The following is a 17,410-nucleotide window of genomic DNA, read 5'->3' as shown; positions in this document are numbered from 1 at the left end:
GCCACTAAGATCATAACCTCTTTGTCCATGCTGATTTTTAAACAAATGCTGTATGCGAATTTGTGTATATGTTAAATCATCTTTATAACAATAAAACAAATAACATTTTTTTTATTTTTGTTTTAGTGTCTTTGCAAGATATAACAATGAGAAAAGCTTTCCGAAGTTCTACAATTCAAGATCAGCAGCTTTTCGACCGCAAGACTTTGCCAATTCCATTACAGGAGACATATGATGTTTGTGAACAGCCTCCTCCTCTCAATATACTCACTCCTTATAGGTTAGTAGATTAATGTTACTTATCTCAGGTCAAGTAGGTAATGGTCTACATTTAAATGCTAAGTCCCCAAATATTCTTTATTTCATTGGGCTTCTGGCCAACAGAGAGCTCTCCCTATCCACCACATTTAGAAAACCTTTTGTAAAAATGGCAGCACAGAGACACCTGACCTCTTCTAACTTCACGAAGGGGAGACAGAATCACCATCAGCATCTACAGTCCGAGGCTGATTGCCCTGAGGTGGAGGTCAGACATACCTTCTTTCTCCATCCTTTTTACCAGTTCTCACACCAGCCAATTTTCCCAGAGTACTGTCTGCTTGGTTCAGTAATTCATTGCAATGGCCACACAGAACTCACAGACCATACTTAACAGTTATGTGGTTTATTAGGGAAGTAAAAAAAAAAAACTTGTTGCCATTGAGCTGATTCCAACTTATAGCAACCCTATAAGACAGAGTGTAACTGCCCCATAGGGTTTCCAGGGAGTGGCTGGTGAATTCAAACTGCCAACCTTTTGCTTAGCAGCTAGGCTCTTAACCTTTGTGCCACCAGGGAAGTTACAGGTTATAATTCAGGGTACAGTTCTTTGATCAGGACAGCCTGTTCTGAGCCATGACTGTAAGCAAACCTCTCTCTGGCCCTCAACCCTTCAGCCCAGCCTCTGCCCTGCTTAGGCAAGTGTTACAGAGTTCTTTAGCTCTGCCAGTGAGTGCACAGAGGCACCCCACTCTGCCAGTAAGCTTTGGCCCGAAGGTGTTCAGCTTTCTCACCCCTTGGATTGACGAGCCTAGCTCCAATGACTAGCGCCCAGAGTTACCCCCACTCCACCAGGAAGCTTCCTGCCCAAAGGCGCTCAGCTCTCTTATGCCATCGGTCGGTAAGCCTAGTTCTTCCAAGTGACTGGAGGCACCCCACTCTACCAGCAAGCCTCCTGCCCAAAGGTGCTCAGGTTTCTCACTCTGTGGGCCAGAAAGCTCACCACTCTATCTTCTGCCGGTCTCCTGGCTCTGCTGCCTCTGCTCCTGCTATTTCTCTGCCACTGCTTCTTGCCATATTGCCATCTCTGGTGTTACAGCTCTCTGTCTTCTAGGCCTAGGTGGGTCTCAGCCCAGAGATTCTGAGTCCAAAGGGGGTACTGTACTCCTGGCTCTTCTTTCTTGATGATAGTGAGGGTCCCCCTCCCACCACCCCCACTCTGGGATTGGCTCTCTTTTAAGCTTAGCAGGATGACAAAACTGACCAATTCCCTCATTAGGGCTCCATACACCTTACTTGCATAGTCCCACTCCCATAAGGGTGACATGTACCTTATTTACATTATTACATTATCCAGTGCTCTTGGTGGGCCATAGCTCCTCAGTTGGATAGCCCCACCCAGTCATTTGGTGAGAGTTACAAAGAGTACGGCTAGAAGGGCCATATTAAGTAATTCACTGCACCACACCTTTGCTTTATTCATACATGAGTTCAGCAAGGCTGTGGCATAGAACAGACAAGACCTATTCAAGGGAGTCATGTTAACAAGTATTTTTAAAAACCACTGGCAAACTTATTAATATGCAGCAATAAGGAATTGTTATTGTCTTTTTTAATTTAACTTTTAATTAAATGGAAGTAGAAAAAATAAATAGCTCAAAATTCCACCTTACTAACAAAACAAATACTGTCTTTTTTGCTTGTTCTCATCTACTCTTGATCTATATGTGTTAAATTTTTACATAATGAAGATGTATCAGTTCTAGAATTTTTTCCTACCCTTTTATGTAAAATTTGGAATTATTCAGGCTTTCTTCAGAGTGCTTTCATATGATTTTGTTAAATGGGTAACTTAAGATGCACAGTACATATCCTGAACAAAGTGCCGTTCAAGTAAGTATTTGAAACTGTAAGTCAGTATGCAAGTCATTGGATAGAATGTGTACTACTAGAATGCTGTTAAGTGGTATCTTCTGGATTTGGAAGGCTAATAAATAAATTAGAACATTGGTATAGACTTTAAAATTTTTCTGTTCTAAATGATGTTATTTTTCCTTTCAGGCTTTCATCTTTGGCAGAACTATTTGTAATTATTGGAATTTCCCCAAGGATTTATAGAATATTTAGTATTCAGCAAGAGAAATTAGGAATGAAAATTGTCCAGCTATACTTTAAGTTATTAACACCAACTCTGGAAAGTGTCTGGTTTTCCCTTTTCCTAAGTCTCCTGTCTAATTTGTGAGAAATTTTTTATTGGCTCAGTATTCTAATTGGAAACCCTGTATTCTAATTTATTTTGGCAGTATTTTTGCACATGCTGCGTTTTATTAATGTAAGAAAAAAATGTCAGTGTGATTACAGTTTTGATTGCTAAGTCTTGCTGTTATGTTTTAATTGGTGTTTTATATTTCAGAGATGATGGTAAAGAAGGTTTGAAGTTTTATACCAATCCTTCATATTTCTTTGATCTATGGAAGGAAAAAATGTTGCAAGATACAGAGGATAAGAGGAAGGAAAAAAGGAAACAGAAGGTAACACAAGAGATTCAAAAAACTGAAAATATTTTTGGTGTATTTATGGAAACTTATTAATCCTGTGCTTTGACAGTTTTATTTCATCGAGCCAGTTTAGTCAAATACTCAAGTCTTTATAACCACACAGAAAGATCACAATCTAATGGGGAGCCAGATGAGCTGTAAGATAATTACAGTGTGATACAATAAGAGCCATGACAGATGTATGTACGCATGAAGAGTTTGGGGACAAAATAGTACCTGCTTTAGCCAGGGGACAGGATTGGTGAACACTTCCAACAAAGCTTATAATGAATCTTGTGGACCAAATAGGAATTAAGTGGACCAAGGAAGAAAAGGGCATTCAGTAAGAAGGAACAAAGGATATTGGTAAAGTAGGTTACCAAAATATTTTCTTACCACAGAATGTATCCTAAAGGTTTGGAGAGGTTCTTTTATTCTCTCTAAATTCCTGTTATCTGTCTGTTGTGTTGTCATTTTCTGCTTTCTAATAAAATTAACTTGGATCTGCTTTATTCCAGGTTAAGGAGAATTGAAAATATAGAAGGAGGAAGTAAAGTTGGATTTAGGCAGAGTTAATGAAGGAGGCAGTCTGTCTTCATTATCCCTTTGTTTTTCCTTTAGCTGTCCCCATTTTCCCTGTTGTTTCCCATAATGCCCTTATGTTCCTATATTCTGTGCTAGACAGTATCCCGTGTTCTAGCCAGTTTTAAAAACAATGACTGGAAGGTCAGTTTACTCCAACACACAGTGTTTTGTTTGACAGACACAGTGGTTTTAAATTTTTTGAACTGGAATGCCTTAGATGAGCATACCTATCTAGTTCACTGCAGATTTCCTCTTACACCTGACAGGCTTCATTCATGTTTGGTATCTTCTTGGCCCCTTTGGGCATTTGAATTTGAATTTGTTACACCTAATCTAGACCTTTTTATTCTTTCTCTCCCAATCAGAATCACTTTATATTCTGTTTTTCAAAGACCCTGTTTTCTATTGAGTGATACAATTTAAAAAAAAAAAAAAAAACGGGTTAATGGGATAATTGGATTTTTTCCAGTGTCTTTGGTAGCTAATTGATTACTTTCCAGATAAACATAACCTTAGTAAATATTCAAGTTTTGGTTGGAGGTAGAAATTTTTTTCATCACAGAAGACTAATAGATATGGGAACAAAATTGGCGAATCTTTTTTCATCTGAAAGAGCTTTCTGACCTCCAGTTTTGCTATTTCGGCGTACTATTTGTATTTGGTGCATCAGCTTGAATTAGGGGTTTAAAAAATGGCAAGAAGGAGTTACAAACAAGCTACCTAAGATTTAACTCTGAATCTACCTATGAACTGTGTTAATTTTACTATGTCATGATGACATTGTCTTTTAATGTTGATGTTAGAATTTTATTATAACCTCTTTTTAAAAAGTACTTCAGCATTTGGCTTTGTTTCAATACATCTGTTACAGCAGAAAAATCTAGATCGTCCTCATGAACCAGAAAAAGTGCCGAGGGCACCTCATGACAGACGGAGAGAATGGCAGAAGCTGGCCCAAGGTCCAGAGCTGGCTGAAGACGACGCTAATCTCTTACATAAGCATATTGAAGTTGCTAATGGCCCAGCTTCTCATTTTGAAACAAGGTTTCTTTTCTTTTGTTGTTGTTTGTTTTTAATTAATGATGAAACATTGACTTTATTTGTAATGTCTAAGCATAGAGACGATTCTGAAACCCTGACCACTGTGAGCCTCCCAAAGTCTGACTTTGGGCAGGTCATTTTCTTACCTGGACCTTAGTTTTGTTATATCTGTAGAAAGAGCAGGTTGGAATAGATGATCTTCAAGGTTGTTTTAACTTTCATATGAAGTCTTAATTCCCTTTTAGTATTTCAGGGAAAGCATGCTAGAATTTTACAATAGAGGAATGGGATACGGATTTTTTTTTAAGTACTGTTGGTTCACTGCACATAAAATAGGAGTTGAGGAGTAAGTATCTGTATTTTGTTTCTTTTTCTTTCCCCTGACTTCCTTTCTAGGTCACATCCCCTACCTCAGATATATCAGGGCTTTCAAACAAACAAAAATTCTCATCCCCTTTTGCAGAAGTATAGTATAGAACCTTTTCCTTTCTTGGTAACTAGGAGAGCTGTCTAAGTAACATGCTACCATAGAAGGCACAAACTGGCATCTTTCTGTGAATAAATGTGTCTGTAGGGTCGCTATGAGTCGGAATCAACTCGACGGCACTGGATTTATAGTTATATTGATTTTTTTGAATGGAAAAGAGCTTAAGGTTTTCTTTTGAATAACACATGTAAACTATTAGGCCGTAAGTATGAAATAAAGCACTTGGCTGCTCACTGAAAGGTCATTGGTTCAAACCCACCAGCTACCCCATGGGAGAAAAATGTGGCAACCTGCTTCCGTAAAGATTTACAGCTTTGGAAACCCTATGGGGCAGTTCTGCTCCGTCCTCTAGGGTTGCTATGAGTCGGAATCGACTTAATGGCAGTGGGTTTGGTTTTTTGGTTTTATTTTAGGAAAAATTTACATGTGAGGGACACTGTTTATGTGCATTAGTAAAAAAGAAAACTAAAAGAACTGAATTTTTTTTAATTTGTAATCTATGCACAAACATCTTATTTCTACTTCTGTTAAGGAATTAAAGTTTTTATCTGAGCCAGTAGTCTAAATACAGTTGTTTTTAACTTGCTCTGTGTACATCTGTTAAATTCAACTTCCACCCCAGAATTTACTACAATCAGTAAACACTTAAAAATCTTCATATACTCAAGGTATCTGAAATTTTGCTTATATCTCATCGTAAATCACATGTTGCCGTGTTACTCAGTTATTTCCTGAGTACCCTAGAATCTTTGAAAATATCAAAGGGACAAAACAATATAGCTAGCCATCTCTGTGGTGCTGGTATCCAGGAGGCCTTTCTCCCTGAGTACAAGACTTTTGGAAGTCATTTAAGTTTAAGAAAACAACAAGATGTCCTGGTGTAGTGGTAGAAGATGCCAGTTTTTATATTCCCCGGCTCTGTTATTGATATCTTCTCGTAAAGAAAAAAAAATGAAACAGAGACAAATAGCTTTGAATATAGTTTGTTAAAAATTAATTTTCGATACACAAGAGCGGAGCCAAGATGGCAGACTAGGCAGACGCTACCTCGGAGCCCTCTTACAACAAAGACACGGAAAAACAAGTGAATCAATCACATACATAACAATCTACGAACCCTGAACTACAAACACAGATTTAGAGACAGAGAACGAACTAATACGGGGAAGCAGCGATTGTTTTCAGAGCCTGGAACCAGCGTACCAGTCAGGTACGGCACAAGCACAGACAGCTGCTCCACCCCCCTGAACTAACCCCGGGAGGGGGACCAGCCAGTTCCGTGGGCGGCGTGGGACGCAGCCGGTAGAAGAAGTCCCCGGGAGGCAGTGACTGGTCTTGGAACGGGGAGAGCAGCGTCCCAGCCAGGAAACCATCCCACCAGGATTTGGACTGGACGCAGCGGATTTTCTGGAAAAACTAGTTTCCCAGTGATGGCTCAGAGACAACAATCCATATCAAACCACTTAAAGAAGCAGACCATGACAGCTTCTCCAACCCCCCAAACAAAAGAATCAAAATCTTTCCCAAATGAAGATACAATCCTGGAATTATCAGATACAGAATATAAAAAACTAATTTAGAGAATGCTTCAAGACATCACAAATGAAATAAGGCAAACTGCAGAAGAACCCAAGGAACACACTCATAAAACTGTTGAAGAACTCAAAAAGATTATTCAAGAACATAGTGGAAAAATTAATAAGTTGCAAGAATCCGTAGAGAGACAGCATGTAGAAATCCAAAAGATTAACAATAAAATTACAGAATTAGACAACGCAATAGGAAGTCAGAGGAGCAGACTCGAGCAATTAGAATGCAGACTGGGACATCTGGAGGACCAGGGAATCAACACCAACATAGCTGAAAAAAAAATCAGATAAAAGAATTAAAAAAAATGAAGAAACCCTAAGAATCATGTGGGACTCTATCAAGAAGGATAACCTGCGGGTGATTGGAGTCCCAGAACAGGGAGGGGGGACAGAAAACACAGAGAAAATAGTTGAAGAACTCCTGACAGAAAACTTCCCTGACATCATGAAAGACGAAAGGATATCTATCCAAGATGCTCATCGAACCCCATTTAAGATTGATCCAAAAAGAAAAACACCAAGACATATTATCATCAAACTCACCAAAACCAAAGATAAACAAAATTTTAAAAGCAGCCAGGGAGAAAACAAAGGTCTCCTTCAAGGGAGAATCAATAAGAATAAGTTCAGACTACTCAGCAGAAACCATGCAGGCAAGAAGGGAATGGGACGACATATACAGAACACTGAAGGAGAAAAACTGCCAGCCAAGGATCATATATCCAGCAAAACTCTCTCTGAAATATGAAGGCGAAATTAAGATATTTACAGATAAACACAAGTTTAGAGAATTTGCAAAAACCAAACCAAAGCTACAAGAAATACTACAGGATATTGTTTGGTCAGAGAACCAATAATATCAGATATCAGCACAACACAAGGTCACAAAACAGAACGTCCTGATATCAACTCAAATAGGGAAAGCACAAAAACAAACAAATTAAGATTAATTAAAAAAAAATACACATAACAGGGAATCATGGAAGTCAATAGGTAAAAGATCAAAATAATCAAAAAGAGGGACTAAATACAGGAGGCATTGAACTGCCACATGGAGAGTGATACAAGGCGATATAGAACAATACAAGTTAGGTTTTTACTTAGAAAAATAGGGGTAAATAATAAGGTAACCACAAAAAGGTATAACAACTCCATAACTCAAGATAAAAGCCAAGAAAAACGTAACGACTCAACTAACATAAAGTCAAACACTATGAAAATGAGGATCTCACAATTTACTAAGAAAAACGCCTCAGCACAAAAAAGTATGTGGAAAAATGAAATTGTCAACAACACACATGAAAAGGCATCAAAATGACAGCACTAAAAACTTATTTATCTATAATTACGCTGAATGTAAATGGACTAAATGCACCAATAAAGAGACAGAGAGTCACGGACTGGATAAAGAAACACGATCCATCTATATGCTGCCTACAAGAGACACACCTTAGACTTAGAGACACAAACAAACTAAAACTCAAAGGATAGAAAAAAATATATCAAGCAAACAATAAGCAAAAAAGAGGAGTAGCAATATTAATTTCTGACAAAGTAGACTTTAGACTTAAATCCACCACAAAGCATAAAGAAGGACAGTATATAATGATAAAAGGGACAATTGATCAGGAAGACTTAACCATATTAAATATTTATGCACCCAATGACAGGGCTGCAAGATACATAAATCAAATTTTAACAGAATTGAAAAGTGAGATAGACGCCTCCACAGTTATAGTAGGAGACTTCAACACACCACTTTCGGAGAGGGACAGGACATCCAGTAAGAAGCTCAATAGAGACACGGAAGACCTACTTACAACAATCAACCAACTTGACCTCATTGACTTATACAGAACTCTCCACCCAACTGCTGCAAAGTATACTTTTTTTTCTAGCGCACATGGAACATTCTCTAGAATAGACCACATATTAGGTCATAAAACAAACCTTTGCAGAGTCCAAAATATCGAAATATTAAAGAGCATCTTCTCAGACCACAAGGCAATAAAACTAGAGATCAATAACAGAAAAGCTAGGGAAAAGAAATCAAATACTTGGAAAATGAACAATACCCTCCTGAAAAAAGACTGGGTTATAGAAGATATCAAGGAGGGAATAAGGAAATTCATAGAATGCAACGAAAATGAAAATACTTCCTATCAAAACCTCTGGGACACAGCAAAAGCAGTGCTCAGAGGCCAATTTATATCGATAAATGCACACATACAAAAAGAAGAAAGAGCCAAAATCAGAGAACTGTCTCTACAACTTGAACAAATAGAAAGTGAGCAACAAAAGAATCCATCAGGCACCAGAAGAAAACAAATAATAAAAATTAGAGCTGAACTAAATGAATTAGAGAACAGAAAAACAATTGAAAGAATTAACAAAGCCAAAAGCTGGTTCTTTGAAAAAATTAACAAAATTGATAAACCATTGGCTAGACTGACTAAAGAAATACAGGAAAGGAAACAAATAACCCGAATAAGAAACGAGCAGGACCACATCACAACAGAACCAAATGAAATTAAAAGAATCATTTCAGATTATTATGAAAAATTGTACTCTAACAAATTTGAAAACCTAGAAGAAATGGATGAATTCCTGGAAAAACACTACCTACCTAAACTAACACATTCAGAAGTAGAACAACTAAATAGACCCATAACAAAAAAAGAGATTGAAACGGTAATCAAAAAACTCCCAACAAAAAAAAAGCCCTGGCCCGGACGGCTTCACTGCAGAGTTCTACCAAACCTTCAGAGAAGACTTAACACCACTACTACTAAAGGTATTCCAAAGCATAGAAAATGACAGAATACTACCCAACTCATTCTATGAAGCCACCATCTCCCTGATACCAAAACCAGGTAAAGACATTACAAAAAAAGAAAATTACAGACCTATATCCCTCATGAACATAGATGCAAAAATCCTCAACAAAATTCTAGCCAATAGAATCCAACAACACATCAAAAAAATAATTCACCCTGATCAAGTGGGATTTATACCAGGTATGCAAGGCTGGTTTAATATCAGAAAAACCATTAATGTAATCCATCACATAAATAAAACAAAAGACAAAAACCACATGATTTTATCAATTGATGCAGAAAAGGCATTTGACAAAGTCCAACACCTATTTATGATAAAAACTCTTACCAAAATCGGAATTGAAGGAAAATTCCTCAACATAATAAAGGGCATCTATGCAAAGCCAACAGCCAATATCACTCTAAATGGAGAGAACCTGAAAGCATTTCCCTTGAGAACGGGAACCAGACAAGGATGCCCTTTATCACCGCTCTTATTCAACATCGTGCTGGAAGTCCTAGCCAGGGCAATTAGGCTAGACAAAGAAATAAAAGGTATCTGGATTGGCAAGGAAGAAGTAAAGTTATCACTATTTGCAGATGACATGATTATATACACAGAAAACCCTAAGGAATCCTCCAGAAAACTACTGAAACTAATAGAAGAGTTTGGCAGAGTCTCAGGTTATAAAATAAACATACAAAAATCACTTGGATTCCTCTACATCAACAAAAAGAACATCGAAGAGGAAATCACCAAATCAATACCATTCACAGTAGCCCCCAAGAAGATAAGATACTTAGGAATAAATCTTACCAAGGATGTAAAAGACCTATACAAAGAAAACTACAAAGCTCTACTACAAGAAATTCAAAAGGACATACTTAAGTGGAAAAACATACCTTGCTCATGGATAGGAAGACTTAACATAGTAAAAATGTCTATTCTACCAAAAGCCATCTATACATTTAACGCACTTCCGATCCAAATTCCAATGTCATATTTTAAGGGGATAGAGAAACAAATCACCAATTTCATATGGAAGGGAAAGAAGCCCCGGATAAGCAAAGCACTACTGAAAAAGAAGAAAAAAGTGGGAGGCCTCACTTTACCTGATTTCAGAACCTATTATACAGCCACAGTAGTCAAAACAGCCTGGTACTGGTACAACAACAGGCACATAGACCAATGGAACAGAATTGAGAACCCAGACATAGATCCATCCACGTATGAGCAGCTGATATTTGACAAAGGACCAGTGTCAATTAATTGAGGAAAAGAAAGCCTTTTTAACAAATGGTGCTGGCATAACTGGATATTCATTTGCAAAACAATGAAACAGGACCCATACCTTATACCATGCACAAAAACTAACTCCAAGTGGATCAAAGACCTAAACATAAAGAATAAAACGATAAAGATCATGGAAGAAAAAATTGGGACAACCGTAGGAGCCCTAATACAAGGCATAAACAGAATACAAAACATTACCAAAAATGATGAAGAGAAACCCGATAACTGGGAGCTCCTAAAAATCAAACACCTATGCTCATCTAAAGACTTCACCAAAAGAGTAAAAAGACTACCTACAGACTGGGAAAGAATTTTCAGCTATGACATCTCTGACCAGCGCCTGATCTCTAAAATCTACATGATTCTGTCAAAACTCAACCACAAAAGGCAAACAACCCAATCAAGAAGTGGGCAAAGGATATGAACACACATTTCACTAAAGAAGATATTCAGGCAGCCAACAGACACATGAGAAAATGCTCCCGATCATTAGCCATTAGAGAAATGCAAATTAAAACTACGATGAGATTCCATCTTACACCGGCAAGGCTGGCATTAATCCAAAAAACACAAAATAATAAATGTTGGAGAGGCTGCGGAGAGACTGGAACTCTTATACACTGCTGGTAGGAATGTAAAATGGTACAACCACTTTGGAAATCTATCTGGCGTTATCTTAAACAGTTAGAAATAGAACTACCATACAACCCTGAAATCCCACTCCTGGGAATATACCCTAGAGATACAAGAGCCTTCATACAAACAGATATATGCACACCCATGTTTATTGCAGCTCTGTTTACAATAGCAAAAAGCTGGAAGCAACCAAGGTGTCCATCAACGGATGAATGGGTAAATAAATTGTGGTATATTCACACAATGGAATACTACGCATCGATAAAGAACAGTGACAAATCTGTGAAACATTTCATAACGTGGAGGAACCTGGAAGGCATTATGCTGAGCCAAATGAGTCAGAGGCAAAAGGACAAATATTGTATAAGACCACTATTATAAGATCTTGAGTAATAGTAAACCTGAGAAGAACACATACTTTTGTGGTTACGAGGCGGGGAGGGTGGGAGGGAGGGTGGGAGAGGGTTTTTTATTGATTAATCAGTAGATAAGAAATGCTTTAGGTGAAGGGAAAGACAACACTCAATACGTGGAAGGTCAGCTCAACTGGACTGGACCAAAAGCAAAGAAGTTTCCGGGATAAAATGAATGCTTCAAAGGTCAGCGGAGCAAGCGCGGGGGTCTGGGGAACATGGTTTGCGGGGACTTCTAAGTCAATTGGCAAAATAATTCTATTATGAAATCATTCTGCATCCCACTTTGAAATGTGGCGTCTGGGGTCTTAAATGCTAACAAGCGGCCATCTAAGATGCATCAATTGGTCTCAACCCACCTGGAGCAAAGGAAAATGAAGAACACCAAGGCCACACGACAACTAAGACCCCAAGAGACAGAAAGGGCCACATGAACCAGAGACCTACATCATCCTGAGACCAGAAGAACTAGTTGGTGCCCGGCCACAATCGATGACTGCCCTGACAGGGAGGACAGCAGAGGACCCCTGAGGGAGCAGGAGATCAGTGGGATACAGACCCCAAATTCTCTTAAAAAGACCAAACTTAATGGTCTGACTGAGACTAGAGGAATCCCGGCAGCCATGCCCCCCAGACCTTCTGTTGGCACAGGACAGGAACCATCCCCGAAGACAACTCATCAGACATGAAAGGGACTGGTCAGCGGGTGGGAGAGAGACGCTGATGAAGAGTGAGCTAATTATATCAGGTGGACACTTGAGATTGTGTTGGCAACTCTTGTCTGGAGGAGGGATGGGAGGATAGAGAGAGAGAGAAGCCGGCAAAATTGTCACGAAAGGAGAGACTAAAAGGGCTGACTCAAGAAGGGGAGAGCAAGTGGGAGTAGGGAGTGAGATGTATGTAAACTTATATGTGACAGACTGATTGGATTTGTAAACGTTCACTTGAAGCTTAATAAAAGTTAATAAAAAAAAAATTAATTTTCTTTCCTTTTTTATCAGATTGCACGTGTCATGTTAGGGAAACCCTGGTGGCATAGTGGTTAAGTGCTACGGCTGCTAACCAAAGGGTCGGCAGTTTGAATCCTCCAGGTGCTCCTCGGAAACTCTATGGGGCAGTTCCACTCTGTCCTATAGGGTCACTGTAAGTTGGAATAGACCTGACGGCACTGGGTTTAATTTTTGGTTGTACGTGTAATGTTTTCATTGTTATGAGTTGGATTAGTGCTCCATTATAAAATAATAAAATAATGATTATCTTAGTAAATCTAAATTAGTAAGGAAAGGTTACATTATAAGCAGCATTCTTTGTTTTAAAAGCAGAATTTATGTAATGTTTTTCTGAAATTTCTTAATAGTGGTTAAAATTTTGGTATTCAAAGGATAACCCTTAAATATCTCATGTAGAAAACTTCGTTTCACTAGTAATTCAAGAAAAATGCACTGATTTCGTGTATATTTTTTTTTAGACCTCAGACGTATGTGGATCATATGGATGGATCTTATTCACTTTCTGCCTTGCCGTTTAGTCAGATGAGTGAGCTTCTGACTAGAGCTGAGGAAAGGGTCTTAGTCAGACCACATGAACCGCCTCCACCTCCACCAGTGCATGGAGCAGGAGATGCGAAACCCATACCCACGTGTATCAGGTATGTTGAGCCAAGCACCTGATGTTTTTTCTCAGGAATTGGCAGCGTTTTTCTTTAAAGGACCAGATCGTAAATATTTTAGGGCTTGTGGGCCATATAGTTTCTGTCTCAACTACTCAATTTTTGCTGTTATTACATGAAAGTAGCCATAAACTATGCATAAACAAATGAACCTGTGTTTCAGAAAAGCCACAAAAGCAGGGAGTGGGTCATATTTGGCATGTAGACCATAATTTGCCAGCTCAAATATTCTCCTGAGAAAAGTAAGAATTCAGTTTAAAGATTAAAGTGCGTTTCGTTTTGTTGTAGCTTTGGTATCAAGCACACGATGTGTAGTATAGTAATCAAAGGGTGAATCTAAGGTGCTGAGAAATAGAAACCAAAGATGTGGTCATGCTTTTTTGATGTTAGGGGAAATACTCTAAAAATTTGAGGTAGAATAGACAGTGCTCTTAATTTTTTGGTAAAGATATTTTAAAGTTTAATTTTGTCAGTTATTATCCAAATTATAAATTTCAAAATACAGAAATTTTTCTAGTAGAGATCAGCTTTATAATTTTTGGAAACCCTGGTGGCATAGTGGGTAAGTGCTACAGCTGCTAACCAAGAGGTTGGCAGTTCAAATCCTCCAGGTGCTCCTTGGAAATTCTATGGGGCAGTTCTACTCTGTCCTATAGGGTCGCTACGAGTCAGAATCGACTCGACAGCAGGGAGTTTTGGTTATAATTTTTAGGTAAAAAATTAACCTTTTGTCGCTGACTAATTTGATGTTCCTCACTCAGGTGGGAAGAGGACCAGAAATTTTCTTTTGTGGTTTGTAATTCGTTGTTATTGATTTATCTGAAATCACTTAATAGTTTCAGTAAAATACAGCATCGTATTGGCCACACATATTGCTACAAATATTATAATGTGATGAATATTGAGTCATTACAGAAACTTATATCACAGTGTAGAATTGAGTTTTCATTTATCATTTTAAGCATAAAATACTTGAGCCATATATGACAGTTGGATGAGAGGATAATACTGGTTAGAATATTACAAACCAAAGCACCAATTTTCTTGTTGGTATAATTTTTTTTAGTTCTGATTTAATTTTAAATACTGCTGAAGAATTTAAAATTCTGTAGGAACATGTTAAAGCTTCTACTTTGATGTAATTACTGACAGTCATTTATATTTGTGCAGTTAGGTTTTCTCTTTAGGTTTTTCTGTTAATAACTTGCTAGGATCTCTTTGTCATTTCAGTTCTGCTACAGGTTTGATAGAAAATCGTCCTCAGTCACCAGCTACAGGCAGAACACCTGTGTTTGTGAGCCCCACCCCCCCACCTCCTCCACCTCCTCTTCCATCTGCCTTGTCAACTTCTTCACTAAGAGCTTCAATGACTTCAACTCCTCCCCCACCAGTACCTCCCCCACCTCCACCTCCAAGCACTGCCTTGCAAGCTCCAGCAGTACCACCACCTCCAGCTCCTCTTCAGATTGCCCCTGGAGTTCTTCACCCAGCTCCTCCTCCAATTGCACCTCCTTTAGTACAGCCCTCTCCTCCAGTAGCTAGAGCTGCCCCAGTATGTGAGACTGTACCAGTTCATCCACTCCCACAAGGTGAAGTTCAGGGGCTACCTCCTCCCCCGCCACCTCCTCCTCTGCCTCCTTCTGGCATTCGGCCATCGTCACCTGTCACAGTTGCAGCTCTTGCTCATCCTCCCTCTGGGCTGCATCCAACTCCATCTACTGCTCCGGGTCCCCATGTTCCATTAATGCCTCCATCTCCTCCATCGCAAGTTATACCTGCTTCTGAGCCAAAGCGTCATCCATCAACCCTACCTGTAATCAGTGATGCCAGGAGTGTACTTCTGGAAGCAATACGAAAAGGTAATTTTCTTAGGGCTATTAATAGCATTGCTGTAGCAACATTAGAAACTTTCTAAATATTCGAGATAATACTGTATTCTTCATTTATAAAATTTTAGATCATTATGTTTTTGCACAAATGGACTTTCAAAAGCAAAATTATGTCCAACTTATTTTTTTAAATCATTTTTAGGAAATATATCGCATTTAATCGCTTAGTTTTCATACTTAAAATGTTTCTCAAGTAAATGAGAAATTGAAAATACCAGACTTAAATGTTACAGGATATTTAGTTAAAATCCTTTGTATTACATCTAATACGTATATTAATTCCTTTAAAATGGTGTTTTCTTCAGTGTTAAGGTTGTCCATTTGGTGACACTGTTGCTCTACCAGATGGCCTTTAAAGAATTTAAAGTTCTTCCGTTAGTAACAAAAGAAAGACTTCTCATGTTCATTCATTGGTTCCCTCAGCATTTCTTAAGCAACTGCTATATGCCAGGCACTAAGACTATCAAAATAATAGTTTCTTTCCCTGAAGCACAAAAGGGAATAAAGCTGCAGAAAATGTACTCAACAATTTTTAATTTATTTGACTATAGAGGTAATAGAAGAAATGTATCACCTGATTGTTTTTAGGCGGTGGTAAACAGGGAGGTACAGTAGGACGTAATAGATAAATAAACTGTAGCTATCCACTGAAAAGTCTGATAAGTTTCACCAGCTAATATCACAGATGATAAGGTAATGAAAGATTTAATGCCTCTCTAAATATGATTCCTTCAAATTCTTTCTAATAGATATAGCTTTATATTTTACTTTTAGTATTTCTTTGGGGAATTTGATTTTATTCCAGAAGGTTAATAATATCTAGCATCTAGTATTTTGGTTTAAAATACTAAATGGTTGGCTTTACTATATCAGGTATTCAGCTACGCAAAGTAGAAGAACAGCGTGAACAGGAAGCTAAACACGAACGCATTGAGAATGATGTTGCCACCATCCTGTCTCGCCGTATTGCGGTGGAGTATAGTGATTCAGAAGATGATTCAGAGTTTGACGAAGTAGATTGGCTGGAGTGAGAAAAATGCATCAGCAGATGTTATAACACTGAATGCAGATGTCCTTTGTGGTGCTCGTTCTCTGGAAATGTTTGGGCATTCTAGTGTTTGGCTTTATTTTCCTTAGGATAAATAACCCTTTCCTCCATGGTTTTTGATTTCTAAGAAAAATCCTAGCATACATCTCAAACTAAGTGTTTTATAGTGCTTATCTTATTTTTTTCCCCAGAAAAGACAGAATTTGATCAAATAAACCACTAAGTATTAAGCATGGGCAGCTGTTGTTAGAGTAGCAGATTCAGTTTTTCGATATATATTAATTGTGCACTTTGTGAATTTTAATTTAAAGAAAGCAACTGAGATTGAACCTGGAGGGCAGCTGTATCTGTTAAAGAGCCTTATTACATTTCCGTGTGTTTTACAAGAAGAAACACTGCCTTGGCTGTATGAGTACACTCAGAAAGTACATTTAGCTTGTAGTGTTGAATTCTCTTAAAGGAATGCTTGAATTTTTGTTTAATTATTGTTTTATTGTTTTTAAATACTTGCCTTATTTGAATGTTTAGCAGTGCCCCCTTCCCACTTATATATTGTGTGGTACGATTTTGCTTGCCTGTAAGAGTTGAAAATTTTTCCATGTGAAATACTCTGACTTAAACATACATGTAATTTCCATAACTGTTAAGAATAACGGTCTGATTTAATAAATGGTTCATTTTAAAAGTTCATAGGCGTTTCTCTTTCAGTAAGATTTTCTGGTAATTTATCAAATACTATAAAAAAAATTTTTTTTTGTAGGCTGTAAATACATAGCTAGTAAACTAAAATTAGAAAAAATAAATTATAACTTAAAGTATGTAATTCCCTCTTATTTATACAGATTCATATTGTCTAATATGTAAGGCAGCTTTTACATAATTTTTTTCATAAAGTTACAAAATCAGCATGTCTCAACTCCTGCTCTTAAAATCTCAACTTGCTATCTAATTTCAGCACCCCTTGACTTCAGTGTAGCAAGTTTTTTCAAAGTGGTAAAATGAGTTATTAGTGTTTCCAGAGTCCAGATGGGAGGAGAGAAAAGCACCATTCATATCAGAGTACTTAGTCTGAAGAGAAGACTAAATGAGATTTTGGTAGCTTGATTGCAGAAGTGTCTACCCATTTATAATGCAGTTTTTAGCTGTTC

The 17,410-nt window shown here is 37.9% G+C and overlaps 1 protein-coding gene across 1 annotated transcript in view; it reads left to right on the top strand.

Moving 5' to 3' along the window:
- WASF1 (WASP family member 1) overlaps nt 1-16,718 on the top strand; it is a 96,726-nt gene extending 80,008 nt beyond the window's left edge. Inside the window, exons 4-9 of the mRNA XM_049898704.1 lie at nt 127-280; nt 2,672-2,789; nt 4,252-4,424; nt 13,125-13,304; nt 14,556-15,184; nt 16,088-16,718. Of these exons, the coding sequence (XP_049754661.1) occupies nt 127-280; nt 2,672-2,789; nt 4,252-4,424; nt 13,125-13,304; nt 14,556-15,184; nt 16,088-16,245 (1,412 nt within the window). The 3' untranslated portion in view covers nt 16,246-16,718. The remainder of the gene's footprint in view (nt 1-126; nt 281-2,671; nt 2,790-4,251; nt 4,425-13,124; nt 13,305-14,555; nt 15,185-16,087) is intronic.
- Nucleotides 16,719-17,410: the final 692 nt, after the last annotated feature.

Source organism: Elephas maximus, chromosome 1, assembly GCF_024166365.1.
Source record: "Elephas maximus indicus isolate mEleMax1 chromosome 1, mEleMax1 primary haplotype, whole genome shotgun sequence".
NCBI lineage: Eukaryota > Metazoa > Chordata > Mammalia > Proboscidea > Elephantidae > Elephas > Elephas maximus.
Note: the sequence above shows the minus strand (reverse complement) of the source record. Positions and strands in the feature narration are given on the sequence as shown.